This window comes from Rhinopithecus roxellana, chromosome 3 (genome assembly GCF_007565055.1).
Source record: "Rhinopithecus roxellana isolate Shanxi Qingling chromosome 3, ASM756505v1, whole genome shotgun sequence".
In the NCBI taxonomy this organism is placed as follows: domain Eukaryota; kingdom Metazoa; phylum Chordata; class Mammalia; order Primates; family Cercopithecidae; genus Rhinopithecus; species Rhinopithecus roxellana.
In genome coordinates, this window is record NC_044551.1 from 85,778,829 (window position 1) to 85,805,850 (window position 27,022).

Sequence of the window (27,022 nt, forward strand, 5' to 3'; positions counted from 1 at the left end):
GCGTCGACGATGGTATCCAGGTCGCCGAAAACTTCCCGGAAGTTTAGGCCAAGACTGACTTATTATCTACGGTGTCCGGGAAGGTCCATGATTGTGGGACATAAAGTCAGAAGGGAAGAAAGCGCACGCGCATTGGGGACTTGACACTGGAAAGCGTCCAGACCAAGGTCAGCGGAGAGTAGGCTTGTAGCTTCTGCAGTTGCTCCTCCTCACCCGCCACAACCTGATTTCCTAGACGGGCTCTGTCATCCAAAAGGATTTCCCATTGGCTTAGAGGAGGGAGGGCCCGTCTTCCCCCGTTATCCATTGGCTGCCCGTTCCGCCGCAGGTTGGGGGCGGGGTTAGGGCGCCTTTCGATTGCATCAGCTGGTCCAGTCGAGGCCAAGTGGCGCAAGCGCAGTGTTCCCGGGCGCTAGCCCACCTCCGACCCGCCTCTTTGCTCTTCGCTAGGCCATCGCTTTCGGGTTTTCTGATCGCTTCGTCGTTCGCCGATGTTTGAGGAGAAGGCCAGCAGTCCTTCAGGGAAGATGGGAGGCGAGGAGAAGCCGGTGAGCAGACCTGGTGGGACCCAGAGACCAGCTTGGGACTCTCGTGGCTGCAGACGCTACCCTCGCGGCGGGGGCAGGGAGCAGGAAGCAGGAAGCGGCCGGTACCGCGTGGGTCGGAGGAGTGGGGGACGGTGGGACTCATGGAAAGTCGGAACCCCCTTTGGGAACCGTTCATTCATAAATTAGGGTGGGGCCTTGCAGTTCATCTCTGGGTCCATTCTCTTTACAGATGAGGAAACAGACCTTGATTGAGCGACTTGTTCAGAGCCTCACATCTACAATAGTTAGACGCGGAGACAGTATCAGAATCTTAGGCTTGGGGCTTCCAAACTTGGGTTTATGGCTTACTGTAAGCGGGAAACACATTGCAGAGCCTTATTTAATCCATCTCCTAAGATCCTGCGGGGGTAAAGAGCTCCATTTTGAGGAAAGGAAAACCGAGTCCCTGAGATCTGACCCCAACTTGTCCAAGTTTGGGTGGTTAAGTATACATTTTGCCCGGCACTGAGCTGGGCGGTGCAGGTGGGAAGATGGATAGGGCCCAGTTCCCCGACTTTGAGGGCCTCACAGGCTGATGTGTAAGAGACAGGAAAACAGCCCTAGTGCTTTGTGATCAGCCGTGTGGTATTACAGAAGAGGAAGCTTAGGAGGGCTCTTTCGAATTGAGTTTGGAAGAATGATTTCACCAGGAAAACAGGCAGGACGGGGCTTCCCACATAAAGGTAGGGAAGGCAGTGAAAAGGGGCACGCAGGTGAATTGTCTTTCGGGTTGTTTGCAAGAGATATGCCAGAAGGGTTAAAGGAACAGCAGTCAGAAAGATCTTAGGCAACAAGGATGTTTGATACTTGTGTTCTATACATGAAGGATCTTAAGCGGGAAGATTGAATTTGTAAAAGTCACGCTGGCATCGGGGTAGAAGGTGAGGCCACATGCAGAAAACTGTTGTAATAGTCCAAGTGAGAAGTGGTGACATCTTGAGCTAAGGGAGCCTCTATCCCAAGTCTGTGACAAGACAAGTCACTTAAAAGCCAAAACTTTCTTGGTTGTCTACTCGGAATTGAATGGAGAAACTGCATATGGGCACATTCTAAACTAAGTAAATTTAATTCTAGATGATAAATGGTGACAATACATAGATTTTTTTTCACATAAAATGGTATTTTTACTGTTCTGTAACTTTTTTTTTTGCTTAATAGGATGTGGTCAACAACTTTCCCTGTCCATAAATATTTTCCTGTACTATTCTTAATTGGACGTGATATGTATGGTTAACAAATATGTACTTTTTCCTTCCTGTAATAGTTATACAATAGTTAATATTTATTTTGAGTACTAAGTATGGGTTTGGTACTGTATTAATGTATTCCGTGAATTAACTCATTCAGTCTTTTGTTTTGTTTTGTTTTTTTCCCTGTCGCCCAGGCTGGAGTGCAGTCGTGCCATCTGGGCTCACTGCAAGCTCCGCCTCCCGGGTTCACGCCATTCTCCTGCCTCAGCCTCCCTAGTAGCTGGGACTACAGGCCCCCGCCACCATGCCCTACTAATTTTTTTTTTTTTTTTTTTTTTTTTTTGTATTTTTGGTAGAGACGGGGTTTCACCGTGTTAGCCAGGATGGTCTCGATCTCCTGACCTCACAATCTGCCCGCCTCGACCTCCCAAAGTGCTGGGATTACAGGCCTGAGCCACCGCTCCTGGCCTCATTCAGTCTTCTTAATAACGCTATGAACTGGGTTCTATTATTATCTCCATTATACAGATGAGAAAGCAGGCATAGGAACAGTAACTTGCTCAAACCAAGTATCCCTTTCTTTTCCCCTTTCTCAAACCCAGTATCCTATAGCAAATACTAATAACCCCTGTGCTGTTCTGAGTGAGTCAGGGACAGATCATTCCTGAGAAAGGTAATTCTGTAGCTTCTGTTAACAATCCAGTTCTGTTTCCCAACTTAGGGGTTGAAATTTTAGATTACTTGTATGTAGATGTACATAACATATATACTCAGGGAAATAGAGAACAATTGCCCACTTTCTTCCCAGTGATGTAGAAAAGAGGTAATAGGCCTCAGGGTTCCAGAGAGACCTGTCGTAATGTCCCACCTCTACTACTTAATGATACAGGTGGGCAAGTTGCTTCTTTGAGCCAATGTTCTTGTTTATAAAACGGAGCTGTATTTAGAACCAGAAAAACTTTGTGATGATTGTCTCTCTCTCTCTGTCATTACCCCTATTCATTTGGCAAATGGTCAAAACCCAAATAATCTTATCAGAAATATAAAACTTATTTTATTATCTTTCCACTTTAAACCTGCACACACCTGCAATTTTCTTTTTACCCAGTATACTTGATTAGTTACCTCACTTCTACGGTATGACAAAGGATCTGTTGAATCTAAATGAACCTTCAAAGTTTATTAAATCCAGACTCCTGGAGTAGGGGGGAATTTTAGCTCAGCATGAAATTAGGAGTCATATTTTAAAACTAGGTTTTTTTTTTAATTATACAAGTAACACGTTTTATAGGATTTAAAAGACAATGACCAAAATGTCCATCAACTGATAAATGGATAAATAAGCAATGGAATATTATTTGATAATAAAAAGGTACAATGACAAGTATTGATACATGTTACAACCTGATGATCTTGAAATTATTATGCTAACTAAAAGAAGCCTGTCACAAAAGACCACATAATGTGTGATTCTATTTATATGAAATTTCTAGAATAGGCAAATCCATAGAAACAGAAACTAGATTAATGGTTGCCAGGGTCTGGAGTTGAAGGCAACAGGGAGTGAATTGCTAATGGGTACAAGGTTTCTTTTTGAGGGTGATAAAAATACTCTACAATTGATGGTAGTGATAGTTGCACAACAGTGAATACCTAAAAACCATTGAATTGTATACTTTACATGGGTAAATTGTATGGTATATGGATTGTATCTTAAAACTTTAAAAAACTAAAGGTCACAAACATGCAAACTAAATAAAATCCCCCCCTCTACATTCCTGGCACAGGATTTATTACTTTAAAACTTTGTATGACTTCACTTACTTCTAATTGAAGCCTGTATTCCTTCCGGTAACTTTTAGTTCTTCTGTGAACATTAGTCTGTCTTACCTTGTATTACTTTCTAAAACAATCCTTCATTAATCAGCCTGGTTTAGTCATTTTTTCTCTCTTTAAATTTTAATGTTTCTGACAACAAGTTTATGTGTACACGTAGGACACATTGCCTCTATTCTCAAAATCCACCTGTTGAAATGCATTCCATCCTTTAAAGTTCTTACACTAGTCCTAGCTTGTTTGACGTCTAATCGTAGCACTGCTACTGTGTTCTTTTCTTTTCCGGGAGTTTCTCACACATGTATGCCTTAGTTTCCCTGGAGAGACTAGGTTTACACATGGTAGGGATTGGGCCTTATATTTGCTTCTTCCATGGCTTTTGGTAGCACTGGTGGAATTCATGGGCATGCTTTGTATTCAGTTTGTTTGTTTGTTTGTTTGTTTTTCCTGGAAATATGCTTATTGAGTCAACTGAATGCTTCCCTGTGGCCATATGTTTGGTATGTGGTCCAAGTAAACCTGAAGCGAGACTCACGGGTGTAGTTAAAATAAAATAAATGAAATTTGAGGAGTTAAAACATCGTTAGTAACTCCTTCTTACTTTTTAAAGACTCATCTTTATTGTAGTTGTTAACCTGTCTTTGCCAGTGATGAAATTGTTCAGTCTTTCAATATCAGATTTCCATTTTTTAAAAATTCAATAACAAATACTAAAATAACATTCTCAACACTTTTGCTGGGGCATCGCAGGGTGGAGGTGTCACATTAGATTAAAATGTAAAACGTTTTTGCTTATTTAGATTGGTGCTGGTGAAGAGAAGCGAAAGGAAGGAGGCAAAAAGAAGAACAAAGAAGGATCTGGAGATGGAGGTCGAGCTGAGGTAAAAGTTATCATCGCAGAGGGCTCTGTTATCAAAGGTTGGCAAATCACAGGGAACTTTCTGAGACTTTCTGAATGTGTAAGGATTCTAATGGTTTACATGGTGTTATAAGATGGTACTGGTTGGAAAAATCAGGAAGAAGAATTAGGAAAGGATAATCTGAGAGGGGAAAAAAGACTTTCAGTCTTTTGTTACTGTAAAAGGAAGCAACTGGCGTATGATTGTATAAGGTGATCTGATTGTGGGGTTGAATATAAAAATCAGAGAAGAAAAGTTGAAGAGGAGACTGGTAATTATTCAGTTACCAGACGTGATGCTAGCTCTCTGATTATTTCATTACATGAGATGTTAAGGGAATAGAGGCTTGGTGTTTGGGCTTACACTGAATACAACAAAAACCAAAGAAAGCCAGTTTTGTGACTGCCTCCTTGCCCTTTCCATCTGGACCTGCCCTAGGGTTGGCTTCTAAGCCAGGACAGATTCCCCTTAAGGCCTCTCAAGTCTGGAGAAAATGCTTTCACTTCCCCAGGCTCACACCGAAAGGAACTGGCATATCAAAAGCCAACCCTGAATCAACCTGGTTCCTGAGTATTTTGCTTTTAGAGGCAGTTAAGCTTGTCTTTCTACTATATTTTTATTGCTGTGAACTGTGCTTCACTTTTCGCTTTAGTCATTAGAGCTGTTTTACTGGAGACTCTCTAGAAAGCTATCAGAAGGAAGAAGCACAAAGGAACAGCCTTTTTAGAAGTAGCACAATAAGCTGGCTTTTAAGAGCCACCTTTACAAATGCTGCAATTACTAAATGTATAGTGCCATCATTTACTTTAGGGTAAGTTTATAGATGATCAAGTGTAGTGTTGCTTAGAACCTTACCTAACCATTTCTCTTACGGTTGATCAGTTGATCAGTCTCCCGACCATTTTACCCCACTGTAATTGTGAAGAAAATTGTTGATTGTGAATTTTAAAATTTGCAAGCAAATGGAAAAATGCATATGTTCCCTAATTTCTTTTTTATACTTTCAATACAAGCATACATGCTGTTCCATCACAGCTTGAGAATTGACCTGGAAATAAGACAAAGAATATAATTAGAAGACTCTTCTGAACAGATAATTTTAAGTGGGACATGTGATTATTTATGTTTAACGATTGGTCTGGAAAAAAGAGTGTACCGTGAACTGTCCAAGACCTTCGCCTTCCCCTCCAAGGGCAACATGCAGGTTTTATTCATCTCTGCAGTCACAGAGCCTGACACAGAGGGTATCTGTTGAATGAATGTTGAAGAAATTTTGACACGAAATTCTAATTGGGACATGCCAAGTGGCTATGATGATAAACTGCAGTTAAGATACAGAGGGTAGTGCTGGTGGGGAGGTTTATAATGATGCTTTAGAGTGGATGGAAGCAGGTACTGTGCATTAGTCTGAGGGATTCAGATTATCATTGTAGAATGACAGGCTCTGAGCTTTTAGTTAATTCATGGATTCTTCACCATTGAAGATTATGGACCGTTGTGATAATTTGATGAAAAGCTCCCAAAGAGCAACTGAATGTCTAAAGAAAGGGAGGGACCGCTGTGGGTGGGAATTACAAGGATATTAAGGCCTGGTACAGTGGTGGGAGCCAACCACTTGAGACTGAGTGGGAGGATCACTGGGAGCCCAGGAGTTTGGGGCTGAAATGCACTGTGAATGTGCCTGTGAATTGTCACTGCACTCCAGCCAGCCTAGGCAACATAGTGAAACCCTGTCGTTAAAGAAAGGAAGGAAGGAGGGAGGGAAGGAATTACTGGGCAGACAATGAATCTTTTTCATTTGATGTTATTTTCTATTATCTCCAGTCAGTTTTGTTCTGTTTCATTTTGTTTAAGACAGGGTCTCACTCTGTTGTCCAGGCTGGAGTGCAGTGGCCCGATCTTGGCTCACTGCAATCTCCACCTCCCAGGTTCAAATGATTCTTACGCCTCATCCCCACAAGTAGCTGGGACTACAGGTTGCGCCACCACACCTGGCTAATTTTTTATTTTTAGTAGAGATTTTGCCGTGTTGGCCAGGGTGGTCTTGAAGTCCTGGCCTCAAGTGATCCATCTGCCTTGGCCTCCCTAAGTGCTAGGATTACAAGAATGAGCCTGGTCAGTTTCTTAAGGATTAGATATTAGCTTGTACTCCTTTCAAATTGTGTGTTGATATATATGGAGACGTTTTGGTAGCATTATCAACATTGAACAAATGTTAAAATCTGTATTGCAGTAAGTCATTTTGTATTTGATAGATTGAAATTCATTTGAAGATAGAAAGTCATGGCAAAATTAAGCAATCTCCTCTTCACTGTTGTATACAGTGTTAATGTTCTTGTAATTTGAAGATGATAAATGCTGTAGATGTTAGTTCGACTGTTTTGTTACCACAGATTCACTGCCTTTTTGAAATGTTCCATAAATTATAGAGTCTCCGACAGTAGAGGAAGTCAGCTCTTTGATTGCTGTCTCTTTTTCTTTCTTTGCCAAACCTTTAGAAACCTAGATGGGTGTTTTATATAAAATATCTTTGTTAATTTTATCTACTAGAGAAAGTAGTAATATGCTATTTTATTATATTTGCTAATTACATATTCCAGGGTGATCATGGCATCTTTGAATTCAGTAAATACTTTCCTTGAAGGAGAGACCTTAAGTCAAATACATTTGTGATTGGTTGTGAGTGGACATATAGGCCGACCAGCTACACAGACCATCACCTGGACATGATTGAAACAAATGGAAAAAGCAGTTTATTGTTTTTATTTCCAGAATTGTTTATAGCTCTATTTGTAAAATAATTTTGTTAGAAAAGATCTTAAGAAGGCATCTTAAAAGAGAAAAGACCACTTGCTGTAAATAATAGCAAAATGGTAATTGTCAAGTCAGCATAACACTAGGGCATTTAGGCCAGGATGGTGGCGTATGCCTGTAATTCTAGCACTTTGGGAGGCTGAGGCAGGCAGATCACCTGAGGTCAGGAGTTCGAGACCAGCCTGGCCAACATGGTGAAACCCCGTCTCTACTAAAAATACAAAAATTAGCTGGGCGTGGTACCACGCTCCTGTAATCCCAGATACTCCTATAATCCCAACTATCGGGAGGCTGAGGCAGGAGAATCGCTTGAACCCAGGAGGCGGAAGTTGCAGTGAGCCAAGATCACGCCCTTGCACTCCAGACAAGAGTGAGACTTCGTCTGGAAAAAAAAAAAAAGAGAAAGAATAGGGCATTTAATTCCTTCTTTTACCTTCATTTAGGACCAAATTGAGGTAATGCTGGGTGATTTTGGCAGTGTGTTTATTTACTACGTTGAATCAATTGTCGTGGGTTTCTGTATTTTTATTATTTCTTTCCCATTTCTAAATAGGAAAACAATATTTACTGATTATTTATTTCCTGATTTGTTGTCTTACAGTTGAATCCTTGGCCTGAATATATTTACACACGTCTTGAGATGTATAATATACTAAAAGCAGAACATGATTCCCTTCTGGCAGAAAAGGCAGAAAAAGATAGCAAGCCAATTAAAGTCACTTTGCCTGATGGTAAACAGGTTGATGCGGAATCTTGGAAAACTACACCATATCAAATTGCCTGTGGAATTAGGTATAAGCTACACCCATCATGACATTCTATAGTTTGTGGCCTAACTAAACTTCATTTTATTATCCTGCCATGTTTTATTCTTATAATATTTTTATGTTACTATTCAGTGTTTTTAATCTGTTTAATTTGGCCTACTTGGGATTTTTAAAAATCAAAATGATACAGAGCTATGTAGTCAAAATTCAAAGTTAATTTCTGAAAGAGTTCACTTTGGTCTTATGGGACATTGTATATTTTTAGTCTAACTATGATTATAAATGTTACAAAACTGAGTAGACGGTATTTACCTATTTTGACTTAAATGCCTTGGTTTTGAAGTTAAAAATGAAGCTAGATAATCTCACATGGAAAGGTTAAGAAACTTTATATGACACATGAAAAAAGTGTACTGTGAACGAAGGACTATTCCTAGTCTTAAAACTTTTATTGGGGTGGGAAGAAGTTATTTCAATTAAGTGAGAATTAGATGCATGTTTTGTAATAGGGGAGAAGTTTTCTTAATCTGATATGATTGGGATCAGTAATTAGTCAGTTTATCAAAATAATAATTGGTAAAACATATATATATGTCTTAAGCCAGATATTGGGAAACTATGGTCATAACCTGTTTGTGTACGTCCTAAAAGCCAAAAATAAAAATGATTCTTATATTTTTTAATAGTTTGGAAAAAATAAAACAACTAAAAAGAATATGCAGCAGAAACCATGTTTGGCCTGCAAAGTGTAAAATATTTGTGTGACCTTTTACAGAAAAAGCTTGCCAATCTTGGTCTTAAAACACTTCAACTTTAAATATGTGACTATATATGTATTTGCTAACTTTATATATATATAAAAAAACAGTGAATATATATATATATGGCAAAGCTTTGGGGGATAGCGAGTGCTAATTAGAGTTCTTACATTATCTTAACACATTTGAGAAGTGGTCTGAGCGCAGAATCCTTGCAGATTTTCATGTAGTTGTAAAGTCACACCTAACGTGACAATATTTTTGTGTGTGTGACTTGGATTTATCAAGCCTTCTCAAACATTCAACTTGGTTTTCATAGAAACCATAATTCCTTCATTGTATTATTTTATAATTATGTATTTTTAAGTTTATTTATAATTGTTATGTATTGAAATGAACCCTTTGATCTCACCACATGAATTGTCATATAGTTGATTGTCATCAATTTTGTATTATTGAACCAAACACGTAAAAGAACAAGCACAAAAACTGTTTGGGGAACCAGCGTGGCTGATTCTTGGTAAGCCTATTATACAACTAGTAGAAGCAGAACCAGTTAGGCCTATGAGCCATGAGCCTCTACTGTACCACCGACATTGGTTAGTACTTTTTACAAAGTGAACAAAGTATTTCCATTCATTTGACAAGGGCTTCTACCTACAAGTACTTCTACCGTACTCCAAAGGAAGTAAACAGTTGTGATACCATGCAAGTTTCTATGTGAGAGCACAGAGAACTGGATAGACCTTTAAGTATCAGTTAAAGCTTTCATTTTAGAGATAATTTTGAAGGTCAGGTTGATTAAGAGATTCTTCTGTTGTCACACAATGAGATTGTAGCTGTGTCATTAAAATTTGGGCTTCTGTTAGTCTGGGAACCTTTTCCCCTACCTTCTACAACGTTGATCTAGATTATGTTGTAATTTATCAAGTCTTCAGTTGAAAAATATTTTTCAAGAACTATAAAATTCTAAGTTGAATTACATAGCTGGGCACATTGGCTCACAGCTGTAATCCCAGCACTTTGGGAGGCCGAGGCAGGCAGATCACCTGAGGTTGGGAGTTCAAGACCAGCCTGGCCAACATGGTGAAACCCTGTCTCTACTGAAAATACAAAAATTAGCCAGGCGTGTTGGCGCACACCTGTAGTTCCAACTACTTGGAGGCTGAGGTGGGAGGATAGCTTGAACCGGGGAGGTGGAGGTTGCAGTGAATGGAGATTGAGCCACTGTACTCCAGCCTTGGTGACAGAGCGAGACTCCATCGTGGAAGGAAAAAAAAAAAGGTCGAATTACATAAAACATTGATGGGCTTTAGCTCTGGAGTTAAGTCACTGATCTGCACTGAGAATACTTAGGAAATTTTTACAAGAGTCCAGAATAACTTTTTGTTCTGTGAAAAACTTATAACATTGATAACAGGCTATTTAAAGATTCAGATAATTAGTGGTGAATATGAAAGGGAAGGACAAAAAAGACATGTTCCATTTGCATCAAAAGGTTTTTCTTTGAAGTTTTGTTTTGTTATAAATCCTTTTTTTTTTTTTTTGAGACGGAGTCTTGCTCTGTCGCCCAGTCTGGAGTACAGCAGCACAATCTCGGCTCACTGCAAGCTCCGTCTCCCGGGTTCATGCCATTCTCCTGCCTCAGCCTCCCGAGTTGCCGGGACTACAAGCGCCTGCCACCACGCCTGGCTAATTTTTTGTATTTTTAGTAGAGACGGGGTTTCACTGTGTTAGCCAGGATGGTCTCGATCTCCTGACCTCGTGATCTGCCTGCCTCGGCCTCGCAAATCGCTGGGATTACAGGCGTGAGCCACCGCACCCGGCCATTTTGTTGCAAATCTTACAGATTATTTTACCCTTCTTTGAAAAATTGACATGATCCAGTATGGCCCCATGTGTAATCTACATTTTCAAAGTAACTCCATTCTTAGAATCTTGGGGCTCCATTTTGGATCGTAAGATAAAAGTCATGTTCTTCCCAAAGAATCTAGAGAATATGAGTAACCTTTTTATCAGTTCTTTAATCTCCTGAAAACTATTTTATACCAATATGATGAAATACATTTCTGTCTGCCAAATTCATGTTATGTTTTGTGAAATGCATGTATTTATTTTATTGGCTCCATCTGATCTCAGGAGGAAAGAAAACATTGTCTATAACCTATGGTCAAGTTAGTAGGAGTATTGAAAATAGGGGTTTGTTGTTTACCTTCTGTTTGTTTCTTCTTTCTTGATCCTTAAATAGGAGAAGTTGTATACATTTGGTTGTAAACCCTTATACATAGAGAACCACCAGCACAGCAAGCCCAGCTAGCTTAAAGCCTTCTAGTGGTAGGTTTCTTTGAGATTTACAGTGTAAAAGGTGTATACTTTTTCTTCACAATGTAGAGTATTGCCTACCCTCGTTGAGATGTCCAGGCTGTTATCGACTATTATTTCTCTAGCTGTGCATTTAGATGTATAATCTGGCTCACCTTACTCAACTCTGCTCTAGTCACACAGCTTCCTGCATAAACATTTCTTCACTTGCACCTCTGCTTGCATCTGTGGCCATTCCCTCATCTGGAATGCCATGGACCCCCCCACTTTCTTCCTGTGAGTGCTTTATCCTCAAAGCCTTTCCAGATGACTCTGTCCTGTGCTGCTTTGCCTCCTCAGAACTCCTGTGGCTTTTACATTCTGTGTGTGCTCTGATATTTCATCATTTGATACTTTTATGTTTGATATTGTATATTGGGTGTGTAATATTTTTACTCACATTATGAAAAGTTTATTAAATAATCTTTCATTTTACCTCTATATTATAAATATTATCATCTTAGGCATTTGCAGAATTTATTCTGAGGTTAGCATTGTCTGTCAAAGAAAGGATCTGGTGTACATTTTAAGCAAGAAGAGGAACAGAGAAGTTATTTAGTAGGCCCTTTTTTGCCCCCCTCTTTGGAGTCTAAATAGCTTACCTTTGTAGAAAGAGAAAGGTGGGTGTATTAAGAGAAAGCTGGGTGTGGTGACTGGTGCCACTTGTCCCAGCTACTCTGGAGGCTGATGTTGGAGGATTGCTTGAGGCCAGGAGGCCAGCCTGGGAAACATAGTAAGACCCTGTCTCTAAAAAATTAAAAAAAAAAAAAAAACTTATTTGTTGGAGAAATTAAGATTAATCAAACCATTGGCAATTGATCATGCTTATTTACCATAGTTGCCATATCTGCTTAAACAAGAGGCATTCACTGTCAAATGATAATGTTCTGCATTTTCAGGATATTCCAGTTACATTCTTAGGTACATTTTTGGAGTTTGTTGTTTTTATTATTATATTTCAGAAAAATAGAGATACATCAATAAAAGAATCAATACGTAATAAAAATAGTGTTTATTTTCCTGTTTTCAAATTAGATTCTTGTGTTCTTATATATGTGTGGACATTTTTTTTCTTTTAAGTCAAGGCCTGGCCGACAGCACCGTTATTGCTAAAGTAAATAATGTTGTGTGGGACCTGGACCGCCCTCTGGAAGAAGATTGTACCTTGGAGCTTCTCAAGTTTGAGGATGAGGAGGCTCAGGCAGTAAGTTGCTGATTTAGTATTCATTGAATTTTAGGATGCAGATTCATGTTTGCATCAGTTCAGTCCTGCTGCGATTGGGTGGCAAACAGTTATTGCTGTCTCATTGCCATATTTGAAATCTTCATTTTGTCCTTCATTTAGGGAACATAATAAAAGTGCTTGCCTTAGAAAATAAAGAGGTGAAGCTGAATAAGTCTTTTCATTACTAGACACTTCAATAGGGAAAATGTTTTGGGAATTTTATTAAACATTGATTAAACAAGTAAAAATTGTTTTCTAAACTGTGAACACTATTTTATTTTGTTTTAATTTTTTTTTTTTTATGATGGAGTCTCGCTCTGTCACCCAGACTGGAGTGCAGTGGTGTGCTCTCGGCTCACAGCAACCTCTGCCGCCCAGGTTCAAGTGATTCTCCTGCCTCAGCCTCCCGAGTAGCTGGGATTATAGGAGCACGCGATCACGCTTGGCTAATTTTTGTATTTTTACTAAAGATGGGGTTTCACCGTGTTGGCCAGGCTGGTCTCGAACTCCTGACCTCAAGTAATCTGCCCACCTCAGCCTCCCAAAGTGCTGGGATTATAGGTGTGAGCCACTGCGCCTGGCCTCTAAACTATGAACATTTTAGCAAGATACGTACATTTGACAAATAAATTTGAACCTTACTTCAAAGCACTCCCTTTATTGGACAATTTCTGTATTTTTTTCTGTATCTTTTTCGTCTTAAGATGCAAAGCTGCTGGATAACACTATAAAAGTCAACCTGCATTTGATGACAAGATTTTCTTTTTAATTCTTCATGGCTGTGTATCATATAAGGAGAAACAAAGTATTTTGTTTTAGTGATGATTGTTCACTTATGTATGTGGATTAGTGGTTTTCAAATGTATTTTGGAGTCCTCAAGTTTCTTATGAGAATTTTTTAATGTCACTTTGGTACCTTAATACTAAATCTTGAAAACATTGCTTTGGGTGTATTCTGACACATCCCAGTGATTACTTTAAAACCAAGTACTGCCATTTGTTTTCAGTGTACAGATGTTTGTCCTTATGTTTTGTCGTTGTGTTGTGGGGTCGGGTTTTGGGCCAGTAACAATGTGTAATTTCTAAGTGATGTTCCATAGCCAGCTAAAGACCAGATCACAGTGTCTGAGACATGGTGCTTTGGGCACATTGACTCAATAGAACCTGGGCCATTGCAGTCAATGAGATAGTCACGTTGTGAGAGCAGTTGTTTTCAGAGAGCAAAATCAATGCTGTTTAATTAGTGATGGCAAGTTCAGTTTAATTTGTTTGAAAACAGCTAAACCAGATGATTTCCAAAATAAAAATACACTTTAGTAATTGGAAGCCTTTTGAATTACTTTGGCTATGGATAGAAACACACGGTAGTTTACAGATTTAGAAATTTAGGATTTTATATATTGGGTTTACTTGTAATAAATATTATGTCTCTTTCAGACAACTACATTAATTGACAACTTGTACGCCAAGACTCAGACCATGCCATTTTTCTTTAAATTTTCAGGTGTATTGGCACTCCAGTGCTCACATAATGGGTGAAGCCATGGAAAGAGTCTATGGTGGATGTTTATGCTATGGTCCACCAATAGAAAATGGATTCTATTATGACATGTACCTCGAGGAAGGGTAAGCTGTCAACTAGATGAAGAAAACTGAAGTCAGTGACTATGGATCCATAAGTTATTTTTAGAGTCCTCAGGAAAGGAGAAATGATACAGCTTTCACTGCTTCTTCATCACGTATGCTCATTATCAGTACTTGAAATGTTGCAATTTACTTGAAGTAATAGAAGATTTAATGAGACCTCTGTTATAGATTGATGGAGGTAGAGTCCTAAGGTGTTTTGGGAAATTCAGGGACACTGGTCCTCCCCTCTCCTTTAAAACCTGGTGATAGAGTTGTGGGAAGGGGTCACTAGTGAGAAAGGTCTCCATGGATGACCAAGGTAGAAGCCACTGAAAATATAAAATGTAAAAATTATTTATGAAAAATGTTTTGTTTAGAATTCTAAGATATGATGCAATAGTCTAATTTTTTAATATTAAAATCCTTGAAGTATTCCAAATATTTTTTCCAAATAAACATTTTTTGAAGCCATGGTGTGATTCAAATGGAATGAAAAGACTATACTTTCTTCTCCTTCAGGGGTGTGTCCAGCAATGATTTCTCTTCTCTGGAGTCTTTATGTAAGAAGATCATTAAAGAAAAACAAGCTTTTGAAAGACTGGAAGTTAAGAAAGAAACTTTACTGGCAATGTTTAAGGTAAATTGAACCATAATGTGTGGCCCCCACCATTAATATCATTTATTCATGTTAGTTGAAGTGACAGCACTGGAGTTCAGTGTACTAAGCCGAAGCGTATTTGGTTCTTTAGAAAACATTAAGTATTTTTATTATTTTTATTTCACTTTTTTCCCTAGCAAACCATTCCTTCAACATGTTTTTAAAACATGAAATATCAACATTTATATTCATACAGTGCTACATTTTATCCATAGTACTTAGAAGTAAAAATTCAAGGACAGTCTTTTAAAAGAATGATTTTTCCTGTTTTCAGTACAACAAGTTCAAATGTCGGATATTGAATGAAAAGGTGAATACTCCAACTACCACAGTCTATAGGTGAGAATATTAGATGTCATTAAATGTATCTGGTATGTATGTCATTTTGTGTTTGTTAAAACTCCTTTCATTTTATGTTTAGGTGTGGCCCTTTGATAGATCTCTGCCGGGGTCCTCATGTCAGACACACGGGCAAAATTAAGGCTTTAAAAATACACAAAGTAAGCAATGTAACTTTAAAGACTATGTGAATGCATCTGTCTAGAATAGATATGTGTTTAAACTTTCACTGATTTCTCTTGACCATTTTCTGCTGCACATGAAACGATGGTGTTTTCTCATGCTGTCTATTAACTGGGAGCTGTAGCTATCAGGTTTATTATAATTGAAATCCCTCAAGGGGTGACTGACTTGCTGTCATTACCAGAGCAAGCCCAGGGGATGGAGGTTTTACAACATCATACAGCATAGGCCATCCTGGCTCTATAAAAGCTTTGAGACTCACTAGGAGTACGTGCTTTTGCCCTTTGTATGTCTAAATTAATAATTTCCCAAGTTGTTCTTTTTAACAGAACCCAGTTTTATACTACTTCATAAACATTTTGTGGAGGTTATTAAAATGCACTTTAAATCAAGAGAATAATTGAGTCATTTCAAGATTTTTTTTATTGGCTCATTTCTATTTTTGCTCAATCATTTCGTGAGAAATGCCTTTGCAGGCAAAGTAATGTTTGTGGAATTGTGGTTAAGTATCTAGGGGTGGGCAGTTTTAAGGGTGTTGGGGTGTAGAATGGGTCTCACTGTGTTACCCCAAAAAGACAGAGTGGAGGACCACTTGAGCCTGGGAAATGAGGTTGCAGTGAGCGGAGATCATGCCACTGCACTCCAGGCTCAAGCGGTCCTCCCGCCTCAGCCTCCTGAATAGCTGTAACCGTAAGCGCACACCACCATGCCTGGGTAATTTTCCTTTTTTTTTTTTTTTTTTTTTTTTGCAAAGAACAGGGTCTCCCTGTGTTGCCGAGGCTGGTCTCAAACACCTGGGCTCAAGCAATCCTCCTGCCTCTGCTTCACAGAGTGCTGGGATTATAGGCGTGAGCCACTGCACCCACCTGCAGATTGAGGGACGGGCATTTTCGAGGGAAGTAAACAGCCAGCTTTGTGCTGCAGAATGAGTAACTACTCTAACAAGGCCTCAAAGCAATTGGGAGTTAAAATAAGTGAGATGTTTACAAATTTGAATGTTGTTTCATGGTTAATCCTTGTTTTCAGAATTCTTCCACATACTGGGAAGGCAAAGCAGATATGGAGACTCTGCAGAGAGTTTATGGCATTTCATTCCCAGATCCTAAAATGTTGAAAGAGTGGGAGAAGTTCCAAGAGGAAGCTAAAAACCGAGATCATAGGAAAATTGGCAGGGTATGTTCAAGAACAGTGATGTGTCTAGACTGAGTTTTTTTCAACTTCATTTGAAGTTTGAAATTTAGCTGTATGAAGTACTAGGAATCTTGTTTTGAAGAGATGCTGTAGCTTTTTAGTAACTGGTGCTATGTCCTGTACGAACTATACTTACTTACTGATTGTCCACATTATCTGCCTGGAGTGATCTCAGTACCACACAAAAATGCATTTGAACTACTTTTATTCAGAACAAACGCTGATGATCTACAGTTTTCTGTAAAAGAAGTATAACAGCTTCTCATAGAGCTGGGAGAACTAGACTTTGGAAACCATCTAGTCTCACTGACTCATTTAAAATGTGGAACAGAGTCCCACAAAGATTAACCTACTTGTTGCCCAAGGTAACACAGCGTGTCACACGCAGATCCTGTGCTGTCATTTCCTCTACCCATTATCTCTGTTACTGCTGAATGTCCTCTAAACTGGAAGTTAGGCTAGATAAAACATTCCTCCCTAAAATAGGCTCTCTGTGCCAGGGGTCCTTGACTGTTAGGTTATGAAGCTTGAGCTGAAGCTAGCAGCCAGTGCCTTGCACCCCTGACTATCTGACATTCCAGCCATGAGGCAGCCAGCAATGATTGGTGGGCCCTTCCCTGAGGGCTTTTGGGGACTTGGTGAGGGGGATGTTGGGCAAGGAGGTAGGAGGGTGTGTTTCTTTCACTGTGACCCAAAGTCAGCCAACTTTATCAGCATCTATTTCATTATCAGTGTCTTTTTCCCAGTCTCCTTCCTGACACTCCTATTAAGAAAATAAATAAATAAATAAAATGAGAAAAACTTCCAGATCTTGGAGCTTTAAGGAATTAAGAACCATGAGAGGTACTGCAGTGGATAGAGAACTGAGGGACCCTTCCTCACTGCCACTGTTGGGGAAACTTGACTGGATTGAGGAATATAACAAGCAGGGCACGTGTTACACGTCTGCCAAATTGTAGATCAGCTGCAATTCTGTACCACCAGAAACACTGACATGGTTTCTTTGATTCAGGGTTGGCACTGATTGAAATATGGGACATCATGACCATATTCTGAGCTCAAGAACACTGTAATTCATGTATATATACACACACACATACATGACGTACATGAACATTCTTTTGCTTTTCTTTTACCCAGGACCAAGAACTATATTTCTTTCATGAACTCAGCCCTGGAAGTTGCTTTTTTCTGCCAAAGGGAGCCTACATTTATAATGCACTTATTGAATTCATTAGGGTAAGTCATATTTGTTGCTTTCTTCTTTAGATTTAGGGTATATGATCATTTTTATTAAATAAGGTCTACTAAAAAGAAAGATAATCTCTATTTGAGAAGAAATGTATAAAACAATAAGTAAAAGTAGAAGTCTGTGGCCTCATAAATCATCCCTAGTAGTTGATTTTGCCCATATACATATGGAAGCTGGTGAGCTTGAAGGGGCACCTGTGGTCCTTGACACAGGAGCTCTGTGCCCTCTTTGACTTTGATCATTGATTTCTATTTTCTTTGAAAAAACGGTTTTTACATTGCTTTTTTTCTTTGTAAATTATGAAATGTTTCAAGTATAACTTTATAGAGAATAGTATATCCAATATCTTGTGTACTTACTACCCAAATTTAACGAAGATTCATTTTGAGCTATATTTGCTTTTTTTTTGTTCACAATATTAAAAAAATAATAATTGTTTAAAAAGCCTCTCTTTAGGACCCAGTTTTGATCCATATACCTCCATATACTGCTATATATACCCATATACTGGTATACCATATGCCAGCTTTCTAGAAGAAACTACTGTTTTGAAGTTGGCATGGATTCTTTTTGTCCATGTTATTTACATCTAGCCCATGTATGTGTACCCTTAAATTATTTATGTATGTATGTGTTACATATAGGAAGCCTTATTGTGTATCAGACTGTCTTGTGATTTATTTTTAGAGACATACAAATCCAGTTTATTTTCATGTGCTACATATTATTTTGTTATGTAACTACCACAATGTGCTCAACCCTTTTCTGATGGATGCTGATGTATAATTGTCCCTTATTATCAGCCATGTGCAGTAGCATTGCTTTTATAAGCCTCCTTATGTACATGTGCCAAGAGTTTTCTCTTCGGTATATACTTAGAAGTGGGATTTCTCAATCATGGCATGTGTGCATCTTTCTCATGAGAGAGTATAAAATCTCTCTTTTAAGTTTTTACTCCCACTTGAAGTATGAGCATTTATTTGCCTACGCATGTTTCTGTTTATTTTCTATCAGAGTGAATATAGGAAAAGAGGATTCCAGGAGGTAGTCACCCCAAACATTTTCAACAGCCGACTCTGGATGACCTCGGGTCACTGGCAGCACTACAGTGAGAACATGTTCTCCTTTGAGGTGGAGAAGGAGCTGTTTGCTTTGAAACCCATGAACTGCCCAGGACACTGGTATTCGGCAGCTTTGAATTTCTACTGAAGATTTTCACATGCTACAATTCATCCTGGGTTCTTCTCTCCTTTAACAACATTTTCATTAAAAACAAATTATGTGATCAGAAGAGCATTTAAAGGCAACATCATTGTTGTATTATATCTTCTGTGCCTCATTAGATCCCCAGATCTGTTTTTTTTTTTTTTAAGAGGTCTTCCAACTGGAGTGCTGGGACTGCAGACGTATGCCACCATGCCCAACTAATTTTTAAAATTTTTTTTCTATAGAGATGAGGTCTTGCTATGTTGCTCAGCCTGGTCTCAAACTCCTGGCCTCAAGCTATCCTTCCACTTTGGCCTCCCAAAACTCTGGGATTACAGGCATGAGCCACTGTGTCCCGCCAGATCTCCAGATCTATGGGCATTCAGTAATGGTACTGGGATCATAGCAATGACCAAGGCAGAATATAAAAGAGGAAGATGGAATATGGGGGTGTAACAAATTATCTAGTGTGTTGTTGTTTTTAAAGAAACTTGTTCTGTCAAAACCTGCTAATGACTCAGCATTCTGGAAAATGTTCCTCGTCATGAGGCCGCTCTACTTTCTATCTTTGAAAGTTGGGTGAAGAACAGCTTAAGGGAAGACACAGGAGAGCTGTGGATACAGGTAACTCAGTGTCCACAGCAACTACTAGCCAGGCATGGAGGGCAGAGGAGGTGAGAGAAGAATCTTTGTGAAGAAGCTGTATTATAGGCCAGGACATCAACTAAGTTCCTTCTTAATTTTCCCAGATTCTTCAGTTGTTGGAATACATTTTTTATTCCTCACTGTGGTTCATTGAATTATAACTTATTTGCTATTTTATTCATGCAAATGCTTTTACTGCTGTATGAAGCCCAGCATTTGAGAAATGTTGCTTGGATGGACAGCTAGAATCAGTGGCTTTTTGACAACATTTCATGTAATTAAATGTAACATTACACAAGCAGTTTTATTCTTAAGTGTCCGTGGACTTTTCTTTTTCTCTTCAGCCTTATGTTTGATCATCGGCCAAGGTCCTGGCGAGAACTGCCTCTGCGGCTAGCTGATTTTGGGGTACTTCATAGGAATGAGCTGTCTGGAGCACTCACAGGACTCACCCGGGTACGAAGATTCCAGCAGGACGATGCTCACATATTCTGTGCCATGGAGCAGGTATGAAACCCTGGGGAATAAAATACTTTGAAAGAAGTGTCAAGAAAGTCAAGGAAAATAACTACTGTTTCTTTTTTCTTTTTTTTTTTTTTTTTTTAATTTAAAGATTGAAGATGAAATAAAAGGTTGTTTGGATTTTCTACGTACGGTATATAGCGTATTTGGATTTTCTTTTAAACTGAACCTTTCTACTCGCCCGGAAAAATTCCTGGGAGATATTGAAGTATGGGATCAAGCTGAGAAAGTAAGTGGTCTTTTTCAGCATGCTTTTGAATACTGTTTGAGATTGGCTTGTTCCGAGATGTAAGAAAGCCAAGCCTCTTTAAATGGATAAAAGGAAATTGGAAGTGGTTCCTAGGTTTGAGTAAGCTGGTTTTTTTCTTTGTGTATTTTAGAAATGGTTGAATGTTTTAATGGCTTTTTTCAGTTATCAAGCTATAAGCTTTAAAAAGGGGTTGGTGTGAGCGTATGTTCAGGTGGACAAAATTCTAAAGCAGAGAATATTGATCTATGAAAGTAATTACTGTATTTTTAGTCTCAAATTAGGCTGGAGGAAGGGAAATTGCGATTAAAAAAAAAATCATTTTGCTTTATCCTCAGCAACTTGAAAATAGTCTGAATGAATTTGGTGAAAAGTGGGAATTAAACTCTGGAGACGGAGCTTTCTATGGTCCAAAGGTGAGCACTGAAGTATATTTGGATAATATGATTTTCACTTGTGGATGAAGAAGATAGGGCTTCGAAATAAGTTGGAAAAAAAGAAAAATCAGCCCTAATCCAACTATTGAACTCCACATTAGTATCACTGGCATTTTATAATAACCCAGTCTTTGCTTCTTAGATTGACATACAGATTAAAGATGCGATTGGGCGGTACCACCAGTGTGCCACCATCCAGCTGGATTTTCAGTTGCCCATCAGGTTTAATCTTACTTATGTAAGGTGAGTTTCTGGTGTCTGCTCTGAATGTTCTCCAGGAATATATAGGGGAAAATATATACATATGATAAGGCAAAACAAATTCTTTTTCTTTGTAGCCATGATGGTGATGATAAGAAAAGGCCAGTGATTGTTCATCGAGCCATCTTGGGGTCAGTGGAAAGAATGATTGCTATCCTCACGGAAAACTATGGGGGCAAATGGTAATTTTTGTCTTTTTTTTTTTTTTTCTTTTTTCTGATTAGTATAAATTGGCTACAAGAAATGTCTACTTTTTGATTTAATTATCAGATGGAAAGGGAGAATGATTGCAGTCAGTTGCTTCTAACTAATGACAAGTGTTCACTAAAAAATAAGGAATCATAATCTAAACACAGACTTTTTATGCTAGTAGTAATTACTTTAATTCCAGAACTTGGTTTGTTTGAATGTTGTGTAATACTTTCTAATTAGGAATTAGTATTCTGTTAAGAAGTATACTTACTGTTTTGGATGCTTTTCTGGTGACTTTGTTTTGGGATTTAGATGGCTTTGCTGGTTTTACGTAGATAAATGAGGAGGCTTATGGCTTTTTCGTTCAGCCTTGCTAATCATAACAAGCAAGTATTTTGACATCTTTTAATAGCCAAGCGTTTTTTAAAACAGATGCCCAACTGATCAACATCTTGTGATTCGTTTCTATGAGGTTACGTTTTTGTTGGCAAGATACATGGCCACATAACTTTCATCTTACTTCTTAAGCAGTTTTTTTCTGGACTCGCAATGCATTTGAAAGCAGCACAGGGTTATAAAAGCACCCATGTGTAGAGCCTTCCATATTAATCATATTGATTTAAAACTTTTGTAGAATGATGTACATTGGTTTAATCTTACATTACTGTCATTTCAGTTTTATTTGAACTTGGTTACTTCAGAAATTAGAACAGTTTTTCATACTGGTCAATGATATAAGATAATCTCTTTAGATTTCTCAAAGTCAGATAAAATGTGAGACACATGCTCTATAAGGTACTTCAAGAATTAAGGGAGTCCTCAGCTAACTGCTCTGCTAAACTTGTTGTAGGTGGGGAAAAGTCCATGATTAGGGTAGAATTTAGTGCCTACTTTAGCCTTTTGCCTGATATAACAGAACAACTGAAAATAGAGGAATGATGGAGAGAAACATTAGCCTGATGTTTGCAGCATCAGAAGCATTTGACACTTGAATTGCTTCAAAGGAAGAATTGGATGGGCTTATTTTTTAATAAGTAGTGAAAACTCTTATTTTTACCAAATGCCATAACCAGTTATTATCAGTTACAATTTGCTGAGTGGTGCAAAATGGATTTTGAATAAACTGAGGACACTGTGTCCCCATGAAGAATAAGTAATAAAATACTCGAACAATTAATCACTACATGCAGTTATTAAATAATTTGATACCCCCTCTCACAGCCAATACACAGTGTTTTGTGATGTATTAAAGTGTGAGGCATAGTCCTATCCTCAACTGGTTTTGCTATCCGCTTAGCAAGACAAATCGTAGTTACAGACTTTCCTTATGTAGGGGTAGTTTTCTTCTCCTGCATCTCCTCGCCTTAATCTTTATTGGATAGGTTTTTTCATTTTGGGGTTTTTTAAGCCAAGTTTTAAAAGTAGTCCTTACATATTCCAGGAAAAGATACTTAAGAGTAGACTAAGAAATATGCTGTCCCTGTTTAGTGAATGTGCCCACATCTACACTGAGTATTTTTATTCTCTTTCAAAGGCCCTTTTGGCTGTCCCCTCGCCAGGTAATGGTAGTTCCAGTGGGACCAACCTGTGATGAATATGCCCAAAAGGTAAGCCTTAGATGTGAATTTTCTTTCAACTTAATATCTGTTAAGCTTTTCAGATCACATAAGCCCTTTATTCTTGGTGAATCAAGCTGTTGTGATGTAGAGAAATGTTACTATTTTTAATCTTTGTTAAGCCTGAATAGATTATGTTTCTTCTGTAGTGCTTTTCTACATGATTCCATAATCAGAAGACATATTTGGATAGTGTTTTAGGTACACTTGTATATTTTATTGTATTTGTTTTAAGAGATGGGATCTCTCTCTTGCCCCAGCTGGAGTGCAGTGGTACAATGCCTGGCTCACTGTAACCTCAAACTCCTGGGCTCACGCAGTCCTTGCCCCTCGGCCTCCCAAGTAGCAGTGACTACAGGCAGGAGCCGCCATACCCAGTTACGCTTGTATATTTTAGTATTTAGTATTTTAGAAAACCAAATTAGCAAATATCAGGTACTTCAGTATGATAGGTAAATTCCAGTTCAAAATACAGTTGAAGCTGCTCTTTGACTCAAAGAGTAATTTTGCTTCATTTTAATGTAAATTTCTTTAGCTGTTTGAAACTTTTTTCCAGGTTAGTAGCATAGCAGACCAATGTCTTGTCCCTACCCCCAAAAAACTTAACCAACAAATGTATAACCATTCATAACTTCACTTTAAAGCATATAACAATCTGTTCTGCTGTAGTGAAAATTCCATAGTAAGGAATTTCAAATTATTAAAAGTTGATCAGTGAACAATACTATAACATCAAAACTATCCTGTCTCCATACCATCAGAATAAACCACACTCAGGTCTTAATTACCCTTAAGAAATAAATGAACTTGAGCATGGAGATGCATACCTGTAGTCCCAGCTACTTGGGGGCTTGAGGCAGGAGGATCTTTGAGGGTTCAGAGTGTGATGATTGTGCTTGTGAGTAGCCACTGCATTCCAGCCTGAGCAACATAGTGAGACCCCATCTCTTAAAAAAAAAAAAAATGAAGTGAACACTAAACCGTCTAGTAGATAAACCATTCAGACTATTCCTATTACTGTTACTGTACACAGTAGTTTTAGTTACAAATGATGAGAATCAAAGTTATGTTCCATGGTTGAGTGCACTTTGTCTTATTTGTATGTGAAAGCTCACACAGTAGGAAAAAGTTCTGTATTGGTTAACTGAGTTCTCAACTGGAGACATCACTGACTTCCCCACTTCCCTTTGGGGGTCAGGTGACATTCCAGATTATGTGGTAAGTTTTTCATTTGTGGGGAGAGAAGACAGGGCAGTACTCCTGATACCTAATAACTGTAGAGCAGACATGTTAAACACCCTGTAATTATCAGGCCACTTCCCCAACTGCAGAATTGCCCATCTCACATGCACACACAGGACCCGTGTTGAGAAAAATGAAAAAACTGATGCTTTATGCTTTAAAGTAGTTATAAGTTGAAGATGTAGACCTGTCTTGGCATTCTAAAATTCTGTAACGACCCTTCTGAAATGGGTGTTACAAAATTTCAACAGGTTAATTGGTTTGTGATCACTATGGCTTAAAAATCTACTCGTTAATATGCTAAAGCTTGTGCACAGTATAGGCAAAGTCACTTAGATTGTTTCAAAAAGTATACCTTATAGAAATAAACATTTGACATACATAAATAACCCTTGGTTTACACATAACTCGCATTTGAGAAATGAATGTGTTGTAGATCATTTAGAATCCTTTTCAATCAAAAATTGAAAGAAATAGGTCAACCTAGGTCACCTAGGTCAACCGGAGAATGCTGGTTTTACGGGTGATTCTTAAGTAGAGTATGATAGTTAACTGTTTCACCTTCAGCTGTGCTTAAGATGTTTTCCTGGAAAAATTCCTTCTGCTTTCTGACCAGGATTTCCAGAAACTCTGACCCTTCTTCTAAGTGGTCTGGGTGGAATTGTGGTGGTAATTCTGCTAGTCGACAGTATAACTTCTGTGTCTACAAAAAGATGATAGGCAGTCACTGCTCACACTGGCTTTTCGTGAAAGCCCAAGGGTACTGTCCCTATGGCAGAGATGAGGAAGGAACACCAGCTTCCTCCAACTCTCCTGTTCTTCCTTTGGGTTAATGGCCACTGTAAAGAAACAGTTTTCTGCCAGGTGTGGGGTGATTTGAATGTAAAATGCCCAACTCTCATAGCAGGTTGAACAGAAACAGTTTTTTAGACTCGTTGTTACTTTGTTCTAATCTAAATTACTTTTAGACTATTAAATATTATTCTATTTTGAAGTTAAGGGACTTAATGCCTGTGATAACCTGATAAACTTTCTGATACTCAGAAGTTAAATTCAGTTGAAGATCATTTCTTTCAGGTGTTGATCATGTGATCTTTTTCATATCTGTAATCTGAGGTTCATATGAAATGATAGTGAAATAAAATCATTTAGGTCTTTTTGTCATGTTAATAGGTTATCAGGTTAATGGGAAGTTTAATCTAGTTGATGTATAATTAATAAAATGTAATCTAGTGTATTACTTTTTTGGAAAGGAAGAATACTGAAGACATTGTTTACTTAATACACATGACCTGAGGTAATAAAGAGGAGCTGGCCTTTTTCTCAAAAGCGGGGGAAAAATGGCAGTGAATCATATTATCTAAGACAGTTTTGCCAGCTTTAAATTCCTGGAAGTTCACCCAGGAAGTCTTGATCCCTGTGTTCAGTAAAATCATGTAACATCAAAATATAATTCTAATTTTAGATCTGACAAATTCTGTATCTCTGTTACAATAGGTACAGCAACAATTCCACGATGCCAAATTCATGGCAGACATTGATCTGGATCCAGGTTGTACATTGAATAAGAAGATCCGAAATGCACAGTTAGCACAGTATAACTTCATTTTAGGTAAGAATGGAAACTTACCAAAGAAAATTTGCCAGACATCAGGAAAATCTACTGAAACCTTGAGACAGACTTAAGTGAATTGTAATCAAGAATTTATTTAGTTTCTTCCAGTCCTGATTTTTTTCTATTATATATTTTAATACATAATAACTATAAAAATAGGCTCATGCATACATACTGGTTTTTTTTTTTTTTCACTTAAATAATCATGGATGTTTGTGAAAAAATATTTTGCTATTATAACAAGGATGAAGACACATTATTTTAAATACATCTGTTTGATTACTTTCTCAAGATAATTCCTCATGTGGAATTACTTGAAAAAGGTATTCATGATGTTTAGGGTTTTATTATTTTTTTAAGTTGTCTAGATTGACTCAATAAGCACAGTAGTTTTAGATATTGCAAAGAGTTTCTTTTAAATATTAATACATGGTCACTTGCACCTTTTAATGTATCAGAAGCTATGGGGTAGCTTTTGGATCCTAGGATCATTTCTTTTCAGATGTTCAGTGTGAATCCTTCCATATCTTAGATTAAGTCTGACAAAGCTTTGTGTGTTTGTTTCAGTTGTTGGTGAAAAAGAGAAAATCAGTGGCACTGTTAATATCCGCACGAGAGACAATAAGGTCCACGGGGAACGCACCATTTCTGAAACTATGGAGCGGCTACAGCAGCTGAAGGAGTCCCGCAGCAAACAGGCAGAAGAAGAATTTTAATGAAAAAATTGCCCAGATTGGCCCCATGGAAAAGGAGGAGCAGTGTTTCCGTAACATTGACTTTGTACTCTGAAAACGTCAATTTATGTTGAACTTGGAGGAGTTTGGCAGAGTCCGAGTAGGTCAACCTGCAGGCGTAACTATTTTTGACCTAGTCAGTTTTTAAACAATGTGCATTTGAAGGAGTTAATTAAAAGAGAGCCAATAAAATGATTTTACTCATTCAGTATCTGAGGACTGGAAATGCTTTAGTATAATGAGGGAGAACTTTTTTGTAAATTTAATGCAATTGAAAAAGTTTTAAATTCAATTAAGATAACTAGAATTGGATTATGGTGTAAAAATAAAAAAAAAATTTATTCACATAAGTTTCAAGACTACTCTGTCCCTCTCATGTACACATACATGCCTGAGACAAATCATGTGGTTCAGTATTTATCTTCACAGTTTTACAGCAAATATGATGCAGGGTGGGTAGAGACAGGGTAGGTCTGCAGCATCATAATGCTGTTCATAAACTGGATGTGAGCTGGGTGCTGGCTTCTCAGAGGATAAACACCTTTGGGAGTGTCATTTTTACTTAATGTTGGACACCTTTTCAAACAAAAACTACCATGGATTTATTATAAAGTAGATT

At 38.2% G+C, this 27,022-nt stretch overlaps 1 protein-coding gene across 1 annotated transcript; it reads left to right on the top strand.

The window, feature by feature from the left end:
* Positions 1-161: 161 nt before the first annotated feature.
* Positions 162-26,753, top strand: TARS1 (threonyl-tRNA synthetase 1). Its single transcript, XM_010356392.2, has 19 exons — positions 162-548; positions 4,414-4,494; positions 7,928-8,118; positions 12,293-12,416; positions 13,942-14,063; positions 14,583-14,700; positions 14,996-15,060; positions 15,143-15,221; positions 16,270-16,416; positions 17,575-17,673; positions 18,701-18,867; positions 19,882-20,044; positions 20,151-20,288; positions 20,645-20,722; positions 20,886-20,986; positions 21,082-21,186; positions 22,731-22,803; positions 25,552-25,666; positions 26,237-26,753. Exons 1-19 carry the CDS (start codon positions 492-494, stop codon positions 26,383-26,385), a joined length of 2,172 nt encoding a protein of 723 aa, XP_010354694.2. The 5' UTR covers positions 162-491; the 3' UTR covers positions 26,386-26,753.
* The last annotated feature ends 269 nt before the right edge of the window (positions 26,754-27,022 follow it).